We start from the raw sequence: 23,309 nt of genomic DNA, 5'->3' as shown, positions 1-23,309 counted from the left end.
TGATACATTTCCCACAAGGTGGTGCTGTTGCTTGGCTGCTCTCAGCTGAGAGGCAGTCACAGCCATTCCAGCTGCTCTGCTGGATCAGAGGAAGTAGCAAGGATCCATCTAGTTTACCAAGAAAACCACTTGCTTTCTGAAATCTGCATTGCAAATAATAAACACAAGCCTGCTGCATGTATAAAAACAGCCATCTTATAAATCTGACGTGGTGGAAAGTGAGATTGTAAAACTTTTGGAGGGTTTTTATCCATTTGTCTTCCAAGCTGAAGCCAGATGCTCCCTTAATTGGACCACATGCAGAGATCTGAATTTTCTTTTGGGCAGAAAATGAGGGTTTTTTATGGCTTAAGAAAATATTGGTGCAAAAGACAGTAAGAGAAAATGCTTTCTGCAGTTTCAAAGCTACATCATTTGGAGTAGCTAACTTGGCATTCCTATGGCGTACCCCCCTTTCTGACATGTGCTCACGTTGCTCAAAGTCCTCCTTCCTCCCCAGGCTACTGGAAAACTCTGGGGCTGGCCACCCTTGGAAGTGGCAGGCTGGCTACAGGCTCAGCAGGAACTCCACCCCACTACTTCCTGCTTGCAAAGGAAGCGGTATTGGACGAAGGCCTGGAGCCCCATGATAGAAAATCTGCTTTGGAAGCAGATCTGATGGTAAATTCCTGGCATCATCCGATAGGTATGGGAAGGAACCCTCCTTGAAGCCCTGGAGAGCTGCTGCCAGCCAATACTGAGCTAGATGAACCAATGATGACTTGGCAGAAGGGAGCTGCCTGCATCTTCGTTTCCTAACAGAGCTATGCCTTCCCATCATCTTCCTGCTCTCCCTCAAAGCTAGTGTCACCGCACAAGCAGAAAAGCGCAGCGGAAGCGTGTGGGCGGTAACCTCCAATACTTGCAACCTGGGGAGGTCACTTTGGTGCTGCTAACACAGCAGTTTGCCTTCACCCCCCCCCCCCCCCGGATTTGTACTCCATTCTCTTTGGAGACAGACGGATGCCAACAGTTCCCAAACGGCCATGGCTGGGACCTTTGGCTTGGAAGAGGGCTTTTTCTGTGGCTGCTCCTTCCCTATGGAGCTCTCCCCACATTGACACATTGAGACCTTTTTGTTGTGTCTTCTGCTGTATGCTGAAGATATTTTGCTTTGTGGGACCCACCTCTTTCGGCGACCTCCATTATTCACAATGGTCTCGCTTGTTTTTAGAATTGTCACAATTTCATTCACATTTTTATTATTGCACGATTATTTCCATTTCTTTTATTTGTAAAAAAAACTTATATGCTTGTTATTCATAAAAAAAAATCAGAGCAGTTTACAACAATAAAACCATAAAATAAAAAGCACGTGAAAAAGTTAAAATCAGCTAACCGTTTTGGAAAGATGTGTATTCTTAATTGCCTGCATATAAGCCTAACGGAACAGATGAGTTGTCAGCAGACGTCTGAAAGTTGAAATAGAAAGTGTTCGATGAATCTCTGCTGCCAGAGCAGAGTATTCCACAATACTGGGCCAATGATACTCAAAGCTTGGTTTCTTGTTGTCAAATGAGCCTCACCAACTCAGGGAACAGGCAGAAGCACTTCTGCAGATGATCTCACAGATCAACTCGGGATAGAAGGGTTGAGGCAGTCCCTAAGGTACCGTGTTTCTCATAAAATAAGACATGCCTATAAAATAAGCCATGGCAGGATTTTTAAACGTTGAGAAATATAAGCCATACACCAAAAATAAGCCGTAGAGATACCTGTAGGCACAGTTCCGGTTGGCTCCCGGAAGTGGATGCTGCCGCTGCTGCAAACCCCTCCAAAACGCTCAGCAACACGTGCTGCGTGAAGCCCTGAGCCATCGGAGCTCGGCAAAAGCAGGAACAACGTGCCGCTTTCAGCCCCAAGCCAGCGGGGCCCAGGAGCAGCAGCAGCAACACCCGGGAGCCAGGGATTTGCATAGGTATTGTGTTTTGTTTGCTTGCTTTTGTTTCAAAGGCTTTCCCTGAAAGGCTAAATGGAAGAGCTGGCAGAACCATTAAGAAAATCCTTTGCTGCCTCACACTGCATAATGGTACAGCTAGCCCTGGGATTCCTTGAATGAAAAGGGGGATATTGTGTTGGAAGTTTAGCTTTTAACCTTCAGGCTGACTTGTGAAGCCCAGTTGCAATTGCATGCAATTGCTTTAACCTCCAGGGTACCGATATTTTTGCTTGATGCAAGCTGTAACTGTATGCAATTGCTTTAATCACCAGGGTACTTTTGCTTGGTGCAAAAGTAATATTTATGCATGGTTGATGCAAGCTGTAACTGCATGCAATTGCTTTAATCACCAGGGTACTTTTGCTTGGTGCAAAAGTAATATTTATGCATGGTTGATGCAAGCTGTAACTGCATGCAATTGCTTTAATCACCAGCGTACTTTTGCTTGGTGCAAAAGTAATATTTATGCATGGTTGATGCAAGCTGTAACTGCATGCAATTGCTTTAATCACCAGGGTACTTTTGCTTGGTGCAAAAGTAATATTTATGCATGGTTGATGCAAGCTGTAACTGCATGCAATTGCTCTAAGCACCAGGGTACTTTTGCTTGGTGCAAAAGTAATATTTATGCATGGTTGATGCAAGCTGTAACTGCATGCAATTGCTTTAATCACCAGCATACTTTTGCTTGGTGCAAAAGTAATATTTATGCATGGTTGATGCAAGCTGTAATTGCATGCATGAAAGTAAAATTATGTGTGAATAAATGTAGTTTGCTGTACCATGCCAATGCTTACCAGTAAAAAAAAAATAAGACATCCCCTGAAAATAAGCCATGGTGTGTTTTTTTGAGGAAAAATAAATATAAGACGGTGTCTTATTTTCTGAGAAACACGGTACGCTGGAACTAAATTGCTCAGGAGTTTGCAAATTAATACAAATTATATCATTGCAACCCAACCCGGGACCTTATGGTGAAGGGTTAGTAAGAAAAGCATACTCCAACAACATATGGAATAGCTACAGCAACAGATTTCAATTTCATTTGGCAAGTTCTCTCTCTCTCTCTCTCAACACACACACTTTGCCTATCTTCTGTTATTTTAAGTATCTCCAAAGATGCCATGTTTAAAAGCAAAGACAACCTCCCTTTTCTTGTATGGCAAATTGGAAATTTTAATGTTTTCATTAGAATAGCCTTTATATCTCTCTTAAAAAAAAAAGCAAAAAAACAAACAAAACAAACAAAACAAAACTACAGAACAGCAAACTTTAATACAGGAACAGTCTCCAGATTAACAACACCCTTTCTTCCCTCTGCAACAAAATTAATGTAAAATATAAATCACATATAATACAGCTGAAGTGTCCAAAAAAGAATTTAAATAATTTTAAATATTTTATTTTTTTCCAAACTTGCTACAAATTCTTTATACAATAGTTTGATGCAGAAGTCCCCTTAAAATGGAAAAAATGTAACAACAAAAAAGGGAATGATAGTGAAAGAGAAAGCGTTAAAGTGGCACAACTTCACCAAACGATATTAAAACTACAAATTTTAAGAGGTAGATTACTTTTGAAGTCAAGAACAAATAAGATTTTTTAAAAAACAAAAACAAACAAACGGGGTGCACAAACAAAGCTAACTGCTCCCCTCCCCCCCCAGTTGTGAAAAAACAAAAACAAAACAAAACTGTATTTCCAGGAAATTAATAATAATCTTGATTTACAACTAGGAAAAATTTGTAGCTCTTGTTATTAGATACAGGTAAGTCAGCCAATTGTGTATTTAGTTGTGCTATACAGTTTTGTATGGTGAACAAGTCATTCACGATAAAACTGGGTGAGGTGACTTCCACGTTGGACGAGATTTCAGGTATGGATGCCAGTAGGGCTTGACAAGCAAACCTTCCTTCTGCCCCTTCTAGAGATACCTCTCCTTTCATCTTCCCATGTATAAAGAAGACTGGTGAAAGCAACATCAACCTCGAAACCTGTGCCCACCCATTCAGAAAAAAAAGAAGTCTTGGGAAGTGAGTGCAGGTGCCGAGAAGGAGGCGAAAGGCGTCTCCCTTCTCCCCATTAAGTTTTTTCATACTGGCTGATATAAAACAAAGGCTTTGAGATACTCGACGTGCAAGCAAAAAGGATTTCGAGTGCAGTTAACGTTTTGTCATCCCTGAATATATGGGGAGCTTCTGGTGAGGACCTGGCTTTGCATAAGTTTTGGCGGCACCATTTCTTATTATCAACCTTTATTTTTCCATGCTTTTCCATCAGATAAAAAGCGAAGTAGAAGCATGAGCTATGGACTCTGTGGCAGGACTGACTCCAGTTCAGTTCGATCCATGTCCTTTTTGAAATGAAACCGAAGCTGGGGGGGACAAGGAAGAACCATGCGCCCTTCTGCTTTCCTCGCAGCTGATAATTCCTTGAGCCTGGTTGGTGCATGCCAATTCTCAACCCCGGTGTGAGCACGCTGGCAAGCCAATCGTCTACCCTTTGGGGGTCAAAGTTGTCTCAGGTTGGACCTTTCAAGCTTGGAGAATTGGGGCCTCCACAGTCATCCCTCTCTTAAGATGAGCATGCAACCGCTCAAGCTCTTCGGTAAGGAAATTTCATTTACAATTCAGAGATTCTTTGTGGTTGTCCGTTTCATTGTGTCACAGGAGATTCCTATGTGGCAAGAAACAGTGAGGGGAAAGGAAGATTAATAAAATGGAACAGGAGAGGAAGGATTTTTTTTTAATTAAACTAGCTAGATATGAAATGTGACCCAACTCTATGCTCTAACCAACTGGTGGTGCTGATAACATCAAGGTTACAGGTTTGATCCTTGTTTGGGGTTGCAGCGGGTCAGACTAGATGATCCTCAGGGTCCCTTTCCAACTCTACAATTCTATGATTCTATGTCTCATAAAAAGCCAGTTTCCCCAAAAGCATTTCAAAGCACCAGCTCTATGTGAAACACGTTGCAGAACTACCAAGCTCATCTGTTGCTAGAGACTAAAACTGGCTGGAGCTGATGGGAACTGGAATCCAATAATAGCCAGAGGGCTAGAGGTCTCGAACACTGTTTTAAAGCCTGAAGGGACTGCTTCATAGTGCAATCTAAAGCATTTCTTCAATGGATTCAGCGGGGTTTATGCCATCTCAAGTGTGCTTGACAACAGCAAGATCCACCACAGCAGAGAAACTCACCTGAAATCTTTCAGCTCTTGCCGTGTGCTAGTTTCTTCCCTCTTGCTGCTCTCTGGGGCATCGGAGCTGCTTGCCTGCTGCACACTCCGGGTGACAGGGCCGCCAACCCTCTCCCTCGACTTCATGCTGAATCTGTCAGCCTTTTTCTTGTTTGCCACAGCTGACTTGCTGGCCAAGGCCACTTTGCTCCTCTGTATCCTGACATGTAACTTGCGGGACGCTTTGCTTGAGAGCCCGGGGGAGCTGCTCTTGGCCACCCCTTTCACTTTCTTGCCCTCTCCCGGAATCATCTTGGCCATCCTTACAGGGCTGGCGTTCCTTGTTGTTGACAAGCTGCTCGGCTTTTTGGATCTAATGGGCGGCACAAATTTGATGTTTTCTTTCAGTTTGAAGGATGCGGATGGCAGCTGCAGCGGCAAGGGCCCAGAGCTCCGGGCTCGTGTCTTGCCTAGGTGAGTTTGCGTGCTTTGCATTTTTATCTCGGCGTCTGCTGTCCGCCGCCGATTGCTAGCTTTATCGCTGACGGAAGAGGATGCCCCACTTTTCTTTTTAGAGTTCTTCTTAGAGGAAGGGGAAATAGGCTTTTTGGGACAGCTGTAGGAAGCATGCTTGTTCAGACTCCCAATGTAGGTGAATTCCCGGTTGCAATAAGGGCAGATGTGAGTGCTAGGCTCCGCTGTGCTGTTCCTCAACTCTGCCTTCTGCTGAGATTTCTTCTTTTGCAAAATGGCTTTCTGGACAAGCTGGTTTTTCTTCTTTAACGCACTGATTTTGAGCTTGTTAGAGGACATCCGGCCCACCTCGACGCTAAAGTTGAGCCTCTTAGGCTGGCCCACGCGCCTGAACGCGTTGCTCGCGGGGCTGGGGAGGATGACACCATTTTTAGGGCGAACGGTCTGTTTTAACGGCACGGGGTTCTTCTTCGGTGTATACCGTTTTTTGTCGCTGGCGGAAGCGCAAGCCAAGATGTGCTTGTGCAATTCAGGCATGTTGTCTACACTTTTCCCACACTTTGTGCAGCGAATGGCAGTGGTGAAGGTCTGTGGGATATTGTGGGTTGTGAAATTTGTGGCAGTGGCACCAATCCCGTTAGGATTGCGGTGGTGATACTGGAATGGAGGGGGCTTAAAACTTGGGTAGTGCTGATTGAGGCCCATGCGGACATCTGGATCTTTTGACTTGACTCCAGAAGCCATTATTTTGATAGTTGTATAAAGCTCTTCAGAGGAGTCATTCAGCTCTTCCTCTTCTTCTTCCTCCTTAGAAGGTTCGGAGGAGTCTTCAGGAAAGAGCTGCATGTGTTCGGTCTTAGCCTTACTGGGATCTGTGAAGTTCTGCGGCCGGAGAGTCCCGCTTTCAAACTCGTGGTGTGTGCAATCTTTCTCCGGGTGGAGGTCCCGCTGGTGCTGCTGCAAATTGCATAGAAAAGCAAATTCTTTCTTGCAGACGGAGCACACAAAGATGTTCTCAACGCCATGGAGCAAGAAGCGATGTTCTGACAAATCTGTTTTCTCTCGGAAGAGTTGGACACAGAACTCACATTTAAAGGGCCATTCTTCGGCATGAACAGATGAATGTCTGGTGAGATCTTTAATGGAAAGAAAAGGGGACTCACAGACATTGCACACAAAGCTCTTATTAAATGTCTCCTGGATGGTATTAGCTTCACTGGAACTGTGTGGGTCTTCCCTTGGCTTTTGACACTCACTCTCCACCTCTTCTTGCTTAAAAGAGATAATAGGGACTGAGTTTTCTAGGTTATCGCCAGGGGAAAGGACAGAAGAGACTACTGAGAGTGGAGGTGGAGAAGGAGATGAGGATGACAATGGCGAAGAAGAGGAAGAAAAAGATGAGGAGGAGGAAGAGAGGTTGGGAGGTCCAGGGGACGGACAACTAAGAGGTCCTACTGAAGGAACAGGAGACGTTGAGACTGTAGGGGAAAGGATTGGAAGAGGGGACTGAGCAGTGGTATTTGATAAGGGAGAAGGACATGAACTTGGAGTGATGCTTGTGAGCTCCTCTGGGAGCGGAGAGGGAACAGTAGGCGGGAGAGGTGGTGGTGTGGGAGCCTTTAACATAGGTGGGAAAGGTGGAGGGGAAGGAGAGTTTGTTAGAGTCAGGAGAGGCGGCATAGGCAATGGCAGTAAAGGTGTCTCAGGAGAAGGGCACAGGGAACCTGACTCGGCCACTGGAACAGGGAGGCTAGCCCTGGACTCTGGCTCTGGATGCTCTTCTGTTTTGCAGGCACCCAGGCTTGGGTTCGTTTCAGCTGCAGGGTTTTCAGACGACGAATCAGTCCCGTTATATTCATTCAGAAGCACTTTCTGCAGCATGGATGTGGTTGGCTTCTTCTTGACACCACTACATGCTGGTGGCGCCGAGTTACTCTCCTTGGCTTCAGTGTCACTGCATGCCTTTTTATGGACACTGAGATCTAACACCGATTCCCAGGGAGCCTGAGCCCTGTTCTTGCAGTTGGACCTTTGCTTCATGCTACTGGATAAGTCCAAAGGCTGCTGGTTGCACACATTGCCAAATGGAGGACTTGGCGTCCAGTCCTTTGATACTTTATATTCTTCCAAGCAAAGAGGGCTCGCTGTCTCTTTTTCTTCTCTCCCAGACAAACTCCATACAGGAGAATTGCTATGACTCTCTAGCTTGGCAATCTTAGAGCCCAGAGTCGCGTCATTCCAAACAGGTTTCCCCTCACCTGCTTTGCCAAAGTCTCGTAGAGCTGGACTGTGTTGCGGTGAACTGGGAGGGGAACTGGTCCTTCGTTTGAACCTGCTGGAGGCGGCGGGCAGAAGAGGTGAAGATGTAGCTGTGAGTCCCAGTTTGGGGATTTCGGTTGAGGATGACGACGACGACGACGATGGGGGAGACGGTGCTACCTTACTGCCATCCTGTGTCTGCAGAAGCTGTTTCAGCTTTGATGATAAATAAATACTTTTCTCTTTGGGGAAAGGCAAGTTCTCGGCTGCTGATATAGTAAGAGGAATAGTCAAGGAACACAATGATGTGATTGGTTCCGGATCCATTTCGGTTTTTATCTTAGGCAGAAGAGGAGGACTTGCAGTCCTCCTCTTTTTGGGTTCAGCGCTTCCACTGACTGGTGACTCTTTCGGTACGTCGGTTAGGTGCACTGATGTAGCCTTTACACTTGGGGATATTTCCACCGTCACTGGACTCAGTAAACAGTTTATTCCATAGAGTTCTGTTGAGCTGGATTCCACCTCTATCACTTCACAATTGCTTGTGCTACTGTTGGACTGAATCTTACCATCAATGTAATAATTGAGATTTTCAGATATATTGCTGGAAACATCCATAATGTACACATCATCTGCCTCTCCCTCCTCTTCGAGGTCTGTGCTTGCTACGTACGCACTTGAGGACTGCTGGGTTTTCTCTGCTGGAAACTGGGGCTCCTCAGGTTTTCTCCTGACACCTTTGGGGATGAGATGGCGCTCATGGACCCTTCGCTGGTGCCTTCGCATATTGGTGTGGGTGCCAAAAACCTTCCTGCAATATTTGCATGGGTGCAGTTCTTTGGGTCCCTTGCTCTCTTCAAAGAGAACAGGATTTGGCATTTCGAGAGAAACTTTTTCAGTCTCCACAGCTACGAAGTCCTGCCTGCTGTTCATTTCGTCTTTAATACCATCTTCAGGAATTGTTTGGTTCTTGGCGCTGCCTTCCGACAGCTGGGCCGAAGCCAGTGCTGGGAAGGGCTTCCTTTTCGGTCCGGCCTCATGGCGCCGCTCATGCCTCCGCCGGTTAATCTGAGTGCCGAAAGCTTTGCCGCAATAGCGGCATTTGAAAGCGTGACTGATTGCCGAGATGTGGATATGCATATGGCGTTCGAGACCCTGCTTTGTGGTAAATTTCCTTTCACAGTGTTGACATGGAAACATGAACGTACCGTGGATATTCCCATTAGATTCGTCTCTTGCTTTGGGGAATTTCGCCACAGCCTTTTTCTTGGGGGAGCTTTCTGGCGAGTCTTCAGATATGCTGCTCTGCTCTTCCAGAGATTCCAGCTTGTCTTCACATATGGGCATGGGTTCCATGTCAGGACTTCCTTTAGGGAAGCTGACATCTTCCTCTTCCTCCTCAGGTTCATCCTCTTCGTCCTCGTCCTCGTCCTCTTCTTCCTCCCCTGTATCCTCCTCAGGGTCCTCCCCATCCTCTTCTGGCTCCTCCTCTAAAACATTCGAGCCACACGTTACTGCTTCCGGTTTGTCTTCAGGCACCGGATGGGGCCCACTGACCGGACTGGGGATAACCAAGTTTGGAAGTGTGTCTTGATTTACCATCTCCTGGATCACAGCTGTCTGCTCCACGGACAGCACTGCTGAAACAGAGGGAGTTTCATCCTCCTGTTTATGGCCTATAAAAGAAAAAAAAATGGGGAGGAGGAATTAAAATGTATAGAACCTTTCCAAATGCATTTTCAATTTATTTTCTCCTTTGCCTTTCAAGTTTGGCTTTAAAATAGGTTCCATCCTATAAAACGGACAGGGATTTTTTTTTTTTCAGCCCAAGTACCACGCACACTTCTATTATTATCTATTACTAATATTTATTAAATTTCTATCATGTCCCCTTCTCCCGAAGGAGCCGAGCATGGCAAACATCAAACCTTAAAACAACACTAATAAGAATAAGAATATTTTTTAAAAAATTCTGAACCCAATGTGTTTTAAGATTTCCCTTGAGACAGACACGAAGGAGACAGACACACCTCAACAGGGAGCGCATTCCACCAATGGGGAACCACCAATGAGAAGGCCCTGCCATGGGCAGCAGCCAGAGGAGGAACAATCAAGAAGGCCTCCAACGCTGATTATAGGGCCAAAGATGGTTGATACTGGGGGAGTTGCTCCTTTATGTTTTTTCCATTTAATGTGTTCGGGGGGGAGGGGCTTACCACCATCTCTTTCAAGGAAACAGGCATAACCCTCTCCTGTAACAAGGCACTAATGACTCCCTGGATCAATCCAGCCAATCGGCTACTGCTAGATTTTATCAGCACCCCATAATCACCTTAATCACCTTTAAAGAACCTTTGAATGAGGGTGAAAGAGGAGAGCGCAAAATATGGTCTGAAGCTCAACATCAAAAAAACTAAGATCATGGCCACTGGTCCCATCACCTCCTGGCAAATAGAAGGGGAAGAAATGGAGGCAGTGAGAGATTTCACTTTTTTGGGTTCCACGATCACTGCAGATGGTGACAGCAGTCACGAAATTAGAAGACGCCTGCTTCTTGGGAGAAAAGCAATGACAAACCTAGACAGCATCTTAAAAAGCAAAGACATCACCTTGCCGACAAAGGTCCGTATAGTTAAAGCTATGGTTTTCCCAGTAGTAATGTACGGAAGTGAGAGCTGGACCATAAAGAAGGCGGATCGCCGAAGAATTGATGCTTTTGAATTATGGTGCTGGAGGAGACTCTTGAGAGTCCCATGGACTGCAAGAAGATCAAACCTATCCATTCTCAAAGAAATCAGCCCTGAGTGCTCACTTGAAGGACAGATCCTGAAGTTGAGGCTCCAGTACTTTGGCCACCTCATGAGAAGAGAAGACTCCCTAGAAAAGACCCTGATGTTGGGAAAGATGGAGGGCACAAGGAGAAGGGGACGACAGAGGATGAGATGGTTGGACAGTGTTCTCGAAGCTACTAACATGAGTTTGGCCAAACTGCGAGAGGCAGTGAAGGATAGGCGTGCCTGGCGTGCTCTGGTCCATGGGGTCACGAAGAGTCGGACATGACTGAACGACTGAACAACAAATCACCTTTGACTAGACTTAACCACACAGGGGTCCTTTACCTTTACTGATTCTAAATGGCCCCACTTGACTACAATCTTAGTGGCAATCACAAGAAGATTGCTATTAGAAGGAGGGACTGAAATTAATTCTGGGCGCTTCTAGGCTTTTGGTATTTTTCAGTGTGATTTGATACCAGCAAATTCAGGCTGCATCATTAAAGTTGCTTTGGAACTCTTGTGCAACAAACCCCACTTCCCCTAAAGGTTGGACTTTTTGAGGAACGATGACCTGGAAAGTGTGGAATAATACTTGGCTTTGACGCAACAATCATCTAACCCCCCCTACAAGCAAATTGGAATGAATGCTCAGTAAACAGATAATCTGGAAGGACCTTCTCTCATTTTTATGTGCACACATACAGACGCACTCTTACCTTCCTTAGGCTCCCTCATGTCGGCAGAAGTTAAATCCAAAACAGTTTTCTGCTTTTTATCGGTTGCTTTCTTTCCTTTGTTTTTAGCCTCTTGGGATTTTTTCTTCCCTTTAAAAAAAAAAAGAGTGTGGAGAAGAAAAGAAAAAAGACTTGACAATTTGTTTTCAGTGCTTTAACTTCTTTTAAAGGCAACATCTCCATAAACAAATGAGAGGCAGTGTTTATCTCTCTATCTCTCTCTTTTAACTGCAAATTTAATAAAGAAAAACAAAAGCATAGGAGGAGAAGAAGAAGGGAAAAGGGGGGGGGGGCAAACCAAAACCATCACAGCACAAAACCAAAACCATCAGCTCAAATTCACAATACAATAAATACATCCATCTTTCCATATTGGAAAAATGACAAACTTCCTTGTAGCGCTGAATGGTTACTCAAACTGACAGAATACGTGGAATTAGCCTCTCTTTCCAAAAAAATCAGAGACAAGCCCAGACAAGAGTTCATTTTAGAATGGAATAATTTCAAGATTTATTTGAAAAATAGTTGTAATCTCCACACGGTAGTTGCCTTTGAATGATTTCTGTAAATAATGTATATGAAAGAAAATGGTATCAAAATAGCAAAGAGAATTTTTACAAAATAATAATGATAAATTAAAGTAAGATGTTTATTATAAAAAAAAATATTGAGAGGATGGGAAGTCATAGGTTTGTCTACAAAACGTATAATTGAATTTGTATGCATTTTTTGTGAACATAGACAATCTTATTGGACTGACTGAAATGAAGAAAATTATGTGTTGTGTGTGTGTGTGTGTGTGTGTATATATATATATATATATATATATATATATATATATATATATACAGGTGAAACTCGAAAAATTAGAATATCGTGGAAAAGTCCATTTATGTAAGCAATTGTTTTCATTAGCTACTGGAGTTTAATATATGAGATAGACTCGTGACATGCAAAGCGAGATATGTCAAGCCTTTATTTGTTACAATTGTGATGATTATGGCGTACAGCTGATGAAAACCCCAAAGTTGAAACTGTGAATTTGGGGGTTCTCATCAGCTATACGCCATAATCATCACAATTATAACAAATAAAGGCTTGATATATCTCGCTTTGCATGTCATGAGTCTATCTCACATATTAGTTTCACCTTTTAAGTTGAATTACTGAAAGAAATGAACCTTTCCATGATATTCTAATTTTTTGAATTTCACCTGTATATATGGAAAATGAACAATAAAGCATTTAAAACTTAAGATACAATAAATACATCCATCTTGGTTATGTATGCCATCCAAAGAGGTATCCAAATGAAGTTGGTGTTTACAGAAAGTACATTCAAATAAAGCAAAAGCATTAGGGTCTTCGGACCACTGCATGTTCCTCTCTTTTTAAACATTCTTTTAATTTCAATATTGGTTACTTTTGATTCTGAAACTAATATCAAGTACGTTAGAAATATTGTATCCATGCATACAGAAATGAACAAGAAAGTAATTCTACCAGAATCACAAGAGGGAGTCTCAAAGACTAACACATCTATTATGGGATAAGCTTTTGTGTCATACATGTCAGCAGATGCTAGATCATGCACTTGATGAAATGGCCTGCTGTCCACAAAATTTATTATGCTGCATTCTGTTTGGGGTTCTTCTTCTTCCTCTTTGGTAAAAATGTGGTGCTGATACTCATCTCAATAAAAGCATTGACTGTGCCAGCACAAAATGGCTGCTAATGGGGTGAGAAAGAGGTGTTGTTACTCTGTATACCAATGAGTATCATCACAGGAAGAGTTTGGATTTGATATCCTGCTTTATCACTACCCGAAGGAGTCTCAAAGCGGCTAACATTCTCCTTTCCCTTCCTCCCCCACAACAAACACTCTGTGAGGTGAGTGGGGCTGAGAGACTTCAAGAAGTGTGACTAGCCCAAGGTCACCCAGCAGCTGCATGTGGAGGAGCGGAGACGCGAACCCGGTTCACCAGATTACGAGTCTACTACCATTCTTAACCACTACACCACACTGGCTCTCAGAAAGCTCTGTTTTTAATAATTTTTTATTTTTTGTTGTTTTTGCTGCAGCAAGAGAAATTGTTCCAGTAGCGCCATATTTAAGAATACTATCTTATTCCAATAACACACTTCTTCTCAACACAGAAACCTTCCCAAAGCTCTCTAGATTAAATCTTTCCTTCACGAATATAAAAGAAAGCCAGTGAGTTTATATAATTTAGCTACTTGTTATCTAGTCACCTTCTCTTAAGCACATACCTGTCTACCTCCTTGGCTTAGACCAGTTTCCAAAATTTTGCCAACTCTTATTTTACTTGCGAGCTCTGAAGACCCAACATTCTTCACACCCAATTGCAACTACAGTACAGTTAATGAGCTGCACACTGCTTTGCTACCACTTGGGTTATCCTTCTCTATTATTATCACTTAACAAATTAACCAGGGCAAAGAATGAAATCGAATTAAGGATCAATAGGTTAACTTAACAAATGTCCCCCAAAATTATTTGGTCTGTGGGCCCAATACTTGTTTAAAAAAGTCAGCCATGACGGTTGCACCTCCATCACCTAGCACTATTACTACTATAAATTCTGTTTAAGGAGATATGGTGCTAAGTGCCCCATATAAATTATATGTTTAGGGTGACCAAATTGGTTTCCAAATTTCTGGAGATACTTGGGCACACTCAGCATCCTTAAAACTGTTACCTTTCTATTCATGAGCAAGCACAACAGCAGGCAACTCATGGATCCCTTTTCCCCAGCACCAGGTCTGGTCCATATTTACAAAATTTCCATGCACAGTAGTATTTGAACCATGTCAGGTTTCTGATGACATGGAACTCTGCAATTCACGTATGTTGCATGCACAGATGTGTGTAGTGTCTAACATGGGAAAAACAGGGGGAAATAACCATCATCCACCTTACAGAACTATTGTAAGGATTTACAATTTTGTGCGCAGGTGAAATGCAAAATATTGGGTTTTCTTCCTTACAATTTCAGCTCCGTCCTATTACAGATCTTTTCACGTTCAACTGAAACAAGATCAGCAGCAGACTTAAGACCGTTTATAATTCTGATCTATCTTTTAAATAATAATAATAATAATAATAATAATAATAATAATAATAATAATGACTGCATATTTTTCCAAGACTTAAGAAACGTGAGAAAGCATAATGAAAAATTATAGAAAGCAGAAAATTTTCTTTTTGAAAGACAATTTACAAATGCCCAGTGTCACATGCAGGTGAGCCTCTGCCCTTCTTTGGGGCCTGAAGAAAGGGGGCCGCCGTGCCCTAGATGCCGTGGTGAGTTTTGGAGGCATGTGGAAGCACAAGTCCGGTGAAAAATGAGGAACCTAGCTCACCTTTTCCCCATGTCTGGAAACAGCAGGGTTGGTGGATCACTGCACAATTTTATTTAGCAACCCATGACCAACAAAAAACAAATTGGAGACTCGACCACCCAAAGCAGATTTGATAATCTCTCTCCCTTCTGAATGTATAATTCTCATAGGTTAAATGTGGGCTAATACTGGGCATGCAACTAACTCCAGGTAATTGCTGCTCTGCTCCCTGTATACTGATGGGAAGTCTGATTGTCTTCTCAGCGACTCTCACAAACCCATCTTGAACTTCCTCCGAGATGCTCTCTCATATGCTTAAGTTGCTTTATAGTACTGATCCCTGAGCTGCTTCCTTTCCATCATTCATTCTGCACTCTCTACTTTGCTGCTGGTCTGCATTCCCAAGTTTCTGTATTTGATTTGCCCGTAACAGCCTCACGAACAAATCACTGCAGTGAAATCTAATGTGAAGACCGGGAGTGGAGCTGAGCTTATGTTATTGGACCCATCAACACTGCCCACTGGCCATGTTGGCTGAGGCTGATGGGAGCTGGAGTCCAACAACGTCTGGTTCTCCACATCCCCTGGGCTAGACCTACCTCGCAGGACAGTTGTAAGGCTATAATCGGGTGGGAAGGGAAACGGCACATGCAGCTTGGGAGTTCCTTTGAGGAGCAGTTAGATAAAAAAATTGTAGTAATAAATAGGCTTGGAAATGAAACAATACCAGAGATAAGTGGCTCACCTAAAAGTCTCCTAGTGAGACTCCAAGCTGCAAACACTCGCTCTGGAATTAGACCTGAATGACCTTAACACGGAATTACCCTGGAAGAGGCGATTCAACGTGCAGCTGCTCCCGCTTACTAAAAACAGCCAGGATGACAACTTGAGAGCAAATGTAATTTTAGATCCACTGGATCAGAGTCCTAGGAGCAAACGGAAATGTCCAAAGCTTTTCAGTGTCTACTGCTTCAGCAACTTCCACCACTTTTCAAACTGGTTTGCACAACCTTTTTCTGTGTTTCGCAGAAAAGTAATCTTTTCCAAATCTTTTTCTCCCAGCCAAAAATATCCCCTGGTTTCTCTAGGATTCTGCCCCTTTGGACCCTGATAGCCTGAAATACTGCACCCAAAAGGTTCTCCAAAGTCTCTGATCTGAAAGCAAAAATACTGTAAAAACGTTGAAACTGCACAAGTCAGACTGATGGAATATGCCGAAATGGCAAGTTTAACTAGCAAAATTACGAGATCAAGACGTGGGAAAATTTAAGGAGGATTGGAAATTGTTTGCAGATTGTTTTTTAAAAATGTAAACATGTTAAAAGGCAAGTAGCTTTAGAATAAGAACAGCAGTAAAATTTATATCTGAAAACAGTGTGGAGAAAATAAGGCATAGAATAATTATAATATGCAGCATTAATTGGAAAATTGCAGAAACCACTGGGGAGGGAGTCCAAAGTTATTTGATTGTAATTTGGAAAGTGTTGTTATTTTTTTTTTTGAAATTATATAAATATAGGTTTGTTTTATTAAGAAATGAAATAAGCTGCACAAGTCAGAACATTCTGCACTCTGCTTTGGCAACTTACACTTAACAGAATTTGGATTATTTCTACTTCTACCTCGGGAGAGTCTAGAGGAAGGCCGCTGGAGTTTACAAATCACTGGATAAGTATGACGGGGCCAAGAACTGTGGAAAATGGACCATGAGCTATGCCGAGAGTCTCCTAACTGCAGGCTCCCAGGAGCTGCATTTAGACCTCTCACAGCATGCAGAAGAGCTGCTTCATTGGATGACTTCAGGTTCCTAGGATTATGATGAAGAAAACCTCTTTTTCCAAACCATGCAGTATTTTCTACACGTTTATCACCCTCCCTTTGGGCAAAAACTATGTTATCTTTATTCTCCAGGACCTTTTAGTTCATACTAGTTATATTATCTTGGTTCTTTGTAAAATTCTTGCACTCCCCCAGCCCCACTTGTTGGTTTTGTATTGATTTCAATGCAGCTTGTGTTTTTGTGTGTGCACTTGGTTTATGTAGTTGGGTTACTGAGTTTACACTATTTATTGTATTTTCTATTTGTAATGAGTCTGTAAACCACCCAGAGGAATTCATCGACAGGTGGTATAGATACTGATGAATAAATCAGTAAAACTCTAAAGGACTATCTCATCCTGGGCAATTTTACCTGGTTTCCCCACAGATTTTCAACAGAGGCCCTACTTTATGTCCTACCCGTTATAGCTACAGCTGAGAAGAAGAAGAAGAAGAAGAAGAAGAAGAAGAAGAAGAAGAAGAAGAAGAAGAAGACAGTTTTCTCAACCAGGCGACCTCCCTTTTGTATTGGAAGTTTGTCTGCCCCCCTCTCTGCTGGCATTCAGAACACCAGGTAAAAACTGCTATTCCAGCATGTTTTAGGAGCAGGTAGTATTCGTATCTATGTGGCTGCCATTTTTACTTGCTGTGCAGCATTTATTTTAATTACTTATTGGCATTCCATTTTAACTCTTGACTATCAGCAAACTTCCAAGTGCCGTTTTCATTTATTATTACTTTTATATCCCACTTTTCTTCCGAGGAGCTCAAGGTGGCAGGCATGGTTCTCTCCCCTCCAAATTTTATCCCCACAACTGCCCTGCAAAGTAGATTAGGCTGAAAGTGAGCTTCAGGGCTGAGTGAGGATTTATTTGTACCTTGGTCTATCAAGTTTCGTTCAGACATTCTAACAACCACACCAAATTGTCTCTCACACGTCACAGGTGAGGACAGAAAAGGTGGGGAATGAAGATTTAAATGACACAACAGGCAGACAAATCAACATCCTTAGTTTTGCAATCTTGACACCCAATAGGAAACTTGGGGAGGAGAACCCCCTTTGCGTATTTACCAGAGGAGCTAGAAAGAGGCATTAATTTTTTTCAGCTTAACACGGAGAGTCACAAGCAAGTTATGTCAAAACAAGTCACTCAAGTTTTTCAGTTTCCCTCCCTCTTTAAAGAGGGAACTCATGACTAATGAAACTTTGGGTCCTTGGCATTCTATACTAGTTGCTACGACATGGTCGAAAACTTCTGTGTTGTAGCTGCAGAAGGCAATGCTGTTGCCTCCTGTGCACAGGATAGCAGTTCCCACCTGCCAGAGGTTTTGTGGCCGCTACGCCCCAAAGCCTGTTAGGAGCCTGATAGAAGCACACGAGTGCACTTACCATCAGGTTTACCGAAGGGTCCTACATGCCTGCGCTACCGCCGGCTGGATCCTCCAGTTGGTCTAAACAAGAAAGATATAGGAATGAAACCACAGGGGAAGTGGAATGAGAACAGTGAAAGAAAAGGAAAAAAATGAAAACAGAAAAAAGTAGAACCAAACAGGTTTATGCTGTGTCAAAACAGAGAAGAACAAGACCACATGAAAGGAACAGAAAATAGCCAAGAGGTTAAAAGGATGAGACAAGGAAAGGTGGAGGCTATTCTCTAGAGATGCACAGATCCGTTTTGGGGCCCATGCTTCAGAGTAGCCCCTAAAAAAAGCCTAATTAAACAGCAATGGGGGGGGGGAGACGGAGACAGGCCCTTGTGTTCCCCATCCCACCTTCCTGCCAGACCGCCCCCTCTTTTAACAGCCCCAGATCCCTCTGGGTGGACCTGAGCCAACCCAGAGCTGCCTCAACCCAATCTGGTCGAATCCCAGGTCATCCCAAAGCTGTCTGTGATCTGGGATTTGGCCGGACCTGGTGCACAGCCCTCAATCTTTCTCTCTTTTTAAATATAGACTGTGGGTACAAGGATGGGGAAAGAATGTAGCTTTCCATGTAGAGCAGGCTTCCTCAACCTCGGCCCTCCAGATGTTTTGAGACTACAATTCCCACCATCCCTGACCACTGGTCCTGCTAGCTAGGGATCATGGGAGTTGTAGGCCAAAAACATCTGGAGGGCCGAGGTTGAGGAAGCCTGATGTAGAGCTTACCAGGTTCAATCTCCAGGTAAGGGGGGGGGGGTCCTGCCTGAAAGTGAGTTTGGAGAGTTGCCACCATACAGTGTCAACAAGGCTAAGTTAGATGGACCAGTGTTGTGAAAAAGTATAAAGCGATTTCCTATGTTGTCTGGAGTTGGTGTAGACCACTGGACCTGGGATGCAATAGAAACTTAGCCAGGACTCTCTGGGTGGAATCTGGAGTAAGGCATGCCCCCATGGTTTCAACTGCCTCCTCTGTAAAATGGGATTAATAGTGGTCTACTTCTGCTGAAAGGCTTAAAGATGTAGAAACAGCAGTTTGCACGCAATGAGTGGTCTCTAATACCATCCCACCCCCCAGTTATTCTCCAGGTGACCCTGTGTCAAAATATTAGATGGGTGGCAAAGAGCATTTTCAATGGCATTTAAGACTTTCTTAATTAACTTCACCCTCATTGATTTGTTTGTTTTACTGATTGCTGTTTATCCATTTGTTTTATCGACTGTGTGTGCTACTTGTTGCCATTAAAAAAAAAGTAGTGTAAATTTAATCTTGCTTTAGTTTGTGGGATGTTTATGCGATAAACTTTTGGAATGCACCTTTTTTAAAAAAAAAAAAAAAAAGTGGGAAAGCAGCAGACGAGTACTGTATTTAAAAGTAAGTGGAGAGGTGGAACATACTTCATTTGGTCCTTTTTGCAGCATCGTACAACCATGACGTGGGTGGTGCTGTGGGTTAAACCACAGAGCCTAGGGCTTGCTGACCAGAAGGTCGGCGGTTCAAATCCCGCAACGGGGTGAGCTCCCGTTGTTTGGTCCCTGCTCCTGCCAACCTAGCAGTTTGAAAGCATGAAGTGCAAGTAGATAAATAGGTACTGCTCCGGCGGGAAGGGAAACGGCGTTTCCGCGCGCTGCTCTGGTTTCGCCAGAAGCAGCTTAGTCATGCTGGCCACATGACACAGAAGCTGTATGCCGGCTCCTTCGGCCAGTAAAGCGAGACGAGCGCCGCAACCCCAGAGTCGTCCGTGACTGGACCTAACAGTCAGGGGTCCCTTTCCCATTACCTTTACAAGCACGATGCCTGCATGTGACTGTCAGAATGAGGTTACAGTCAAATGCACTGCTGTGGACTTTTGGAAGTGGCAGATTGGGTTTTGATGCACAGTCTGAAGCCTCGTTCACAATAACAACTCATGAGGTGGCAAAACCACTCCTGGACCTTTAGACAATAGACTGCAAGTGGGAATTGCATGAAATATATATTAAAAAATGCTCTTACAAGAGGGGGAACAAGATGTCAAGGAGAAGGGGCTCTTTCCCAGCCTTTCTCCAGAAGCTGTTTTCTACGGCTGCCTTCAGATGCAACAGGTTAAGCAAAGGAGCCAAAGCACTCAAGCTGAGCACTCCCTGCATTTCCCACAACCTCCCTGCATGTACCGTATATACCCGAGTATAAGCCGACCCAAATATAAACCGAGGCACCTAATTTTCCTACAAAAACCTGGGAAAGCTTATTGACTCAAGTATAAGCCGATTCACCTTTGCCGCTGTGGAGGAGGAGGAGGAACAAGCAGCCCGAAAGCAGCCCTTTGGGCTGCTCCTTCCTCTTCCTCCTTTGCCAAGTTTGCATTTATGCGAGCAGTTCAGGAATGGAACAAGCTGCCTGGGGAGAGTAAAGAACCGCTGTTCTTGTACACTTCTTAAGGAATGGTTGACTGGGGAGAGCGGGTGGTGGCACGAGCGGAGAGAAAGGGCTTCTTTCTCGCCGCCCCCACCGCCCGCCTCACTCGAGTATAAGCCGAGGGCAGCTTTTTCAGCACAAAAAATGTGCTGAAAAACTAGGCTTATACTCAAGTATATATGGTACTTTCTCCACAGTTTTAGAGGCTTTGTTTCAAGTTACTGTACACTGTATTCAGAGGCCAGGCTGGCTTTTGAGAAGCAGGAACCTGCTCAGTTGCTGCACGAGAGCCGTGACACATCCTCCAACAGGCTGCCTGTTCAGTTCTGTCCCTGCTGGCATTTCTAGAAGCAGGATAGGACAGTTTTGTTTGGGCATGCTTCAGGTTCTTATGTTTCACTGCAAGGAGGGGGGCAGGGGGAGCATTGGGTTGCTTTTAAATGATAGCTTTGCTTTGTTCTTATTTGGCTGGAAGCTGCTTTGAACCCCACTCTGTTTGTTTAAAGAGGTGAAAAGGCGTATACAAATTTAGCAAAGTAAACAAATTAAGTATTACAGCAGTGGGAAGCCAAGGCACAGGGGCATTTACAGGAGATCACTGCATTTGGGTTGGGAGCACTATGACACCCTTGGCGTAAACTATATAGTCCCAGGACGTCCCAATAGACTGTGATCTACTCACTATATATATATATATATATATATATATATATATATATATATATATATATATATATGTATGTATATATATAAACTGGCAGTGATCTACCCATTGTCATAAAAAGACTGGAAGTGACCCATTGTCATAAAAAGACTGGAAGTGATCTACCCAAAGTTGTGGAGCTATTTTTTAGTAAGTCAAAGTTGGGGTTGTTGTTGTTGTTTTGCTTTTTTGTAAGGAGATCGCTGAGGAGCCAGAGATCAATCAGGATCTACCAGGAAAACCCTGTGATCTACCCGTAGATAATGATCTACATGTTGGACATGCCTGATATAGTCCATCCCTGACTCAGGGACATAACTAATCCAAGCCCACCTGGACCACCATATTAATTTGTGGACACTGCAAATGGAAAAACAGATGCTGACAAATGAAGGAAGCACCAGAAGATAAAAAAGGGATGACTGAAACTAATCCTTTTTGTTTTGTTTTTTAACGGACAATAAAATAAAAGAGATGTTATTGCTAGTTTTCCCAAAAGGGGGGGGAAAAATCACGTTGCTACACTATAACTCCTATTCTTGGAGTTTAATTATTGCCACACATTTTGATGGCCAATCAGATTGGGCTATTTGGTGGGAAAGTATTAAGGGGAGATGAATGATTGGGGGGTGGGGAGAATAGGAAGAAAAAAAGAGGAATCACAGCTTGAAATGGTAAAAATGGATTGTGTGGGGAAACCTCTTAACCATACTGCTACAGTCTTAACCTCTTAACCATACTTAACCATTCAACCATACTGCTACAGTCAATTCAAGCTCCGGCAAATCTTGAACAGCCAAAATGCAAAGGTGGTGATGAGAGCGTTCCTAGTCTGTTTGACTGGATTATTCAATGGTCAACAACATTGGGGCTGCATAATACAGAATATTCTCAGGTATCTCAGCACAATCTCAGGCTCCTTTTGATTCTCACGTGCCTTAGAGTCCTTCTTCATCCGCATCAATTGAAATAGAGAATGTTTCGAAATACACAAACACACATGTTCCTACGTAAAGGAACCAAGGTGGCAGAAGCGGAGAAGCTGGTTTTAAGTCATGCAAGTCTAGTGGTATTTGTAAAGTTCATGTGGTTCATTTCTCTTTCTAAAGGTTTCTCAATATTATTAATATGATATTTTATTCATTTTGCATGATTGCTTTCAATTTGTGGTGTACTGCAACACAAGGGCAAGGTATACATCTAATATAGAAGGTCTCCCCCCCCCCCCCGTGAAAAGTTGGAAATTGGCAGCAGTCTTGGCAGTTCCTTTAGCACACACATTGACTCAAATCTTAAAAATAAACTTCAATTATCTTGCATTTTACTGAATATCTTGCACACCACCTCAATATTTTACATGACTTGGCAGTACACGCATACTTTTATAAATAAAAATAAAAGTAAACTCATTTCATAGTGCTAAAAATTTATTATGCGTTCAACTAAATGTATGACACTAGTAGATTGTATTAGGTTACATACAGAATCCTCCAAAACCAGTTAACTTTCAGGAACAAATTCAGTTCTGGAAGATACTGAATTCAATACAGGCTGCCGATCCATGGCAGAGCAGCTGTTCCGCATGTAGGAGGACTCAGATTCAATCCTGCCAACATCTCCAGCTATGATTAGGAAAGAGCACTTGTCTGAAACCCTGGAGAGTCACAGTAGAATCTACTGAGTATAAAATATTGCACTAGACCGACCCATACCCTGCCTTGGAATAAGACTGTCTCATTTGTTCCTAGCTAGAGAGCCATTTTAGACAGATTGCATGCACTGCTGGGATTCCAGACCCTTCCCCACATCACAAACTACTTTTAAATCTCCTTTAAGTTGGGGAGAAAAAGACGCAATTTTTTATACAGACAAGTCCACAACCCACTTTGGCACAGGAAACTAACCAGCTTTTCAGATCCTAGTCACACTTTGTAAACTGAACTGTAGAAGCTGGTATGAATAGCCGTAGAAGTTTTCAAGGCCCCGGAGAGAAGTTTATGGAACTATTCCAGGAGGATTACATAAGCCCTTCAACATCTCTCGAGCCCAGCTACAGTATATTCAGAGCCTGACACATTTACCTCGGCACCTGTTAGTATGCCTATTAGCAAAAAAGCAGAATAATTGTCATTTTCCAGGCTCTTCTCGAAGTCATGCCCCCCTCCTCACAAACCCCAGAATACAATGGAGCAGTTGTTCCAGCTGGG

General features: G+C 43.3%; 1 protein-coding gene across 4 annotated transcripts in view; it reads right to left on the bottom strand.

Moving 5' to 3' along the window:
* Positions 1-3,353: 3,353 nt before the first annotated feature.
* Positions 3,354-23,309, bottom strand: part of PRDM2 (PR/SET domain 2) — a 47,275-nt gene continuing 27,319 nt past the window's right edge. The window contains exons 1-4 of one of the 4 annotated variants that reach the window (XM_033156489.1): positions 17,973-18,027; positions 11,384-11,491; positions 5,180-9,566; positions 3,354-4,654 (exon numbers count right to left, since the gene is read on the bottom strand). In XM_033156489.1, coding sequence (XP_033012380.1) covers positions 4,642-4,654; positions 5,180-9,566; positions 11,384-11,402 — 4,419 coding nt within the window. In that variant the 5' untranslated portion in view covers positions 11,403-11,491; positions 17,973-18,027 and the 3' untranslated portion in view covers positions 3,354-4,641. Of the gene's footprint in view, positions 4,655-5,179; positions 9,567-11,383; positions 11,492-17,972; positions 18,028-23,309 lie in introns of those variants that run through there. The other 3 variants (XM_033156487.1, XM_033156486.1, XM_033156490.1) reach the window with 3 other exon arrangements.

Source organism: Lacerta agilis, chromosome 8 (genome assembly GCF_009819535.1).
Source record: "Lacerta agilis isolate rLacAgi1 chromosome 8, rLacAgi1.pri, whole genome shotgun sequence".
NCBI lineage: Eukaryota > Metazoa > Chordata > Lepidosauria > Squamata > Lacertidae > Lacerta > Lacerta agilis.
The sequence above is the reverse complement of the archived record's forward strand: the minus strand, read 5'-3'. Positions and strand labels throughout refer to the sequence as shown.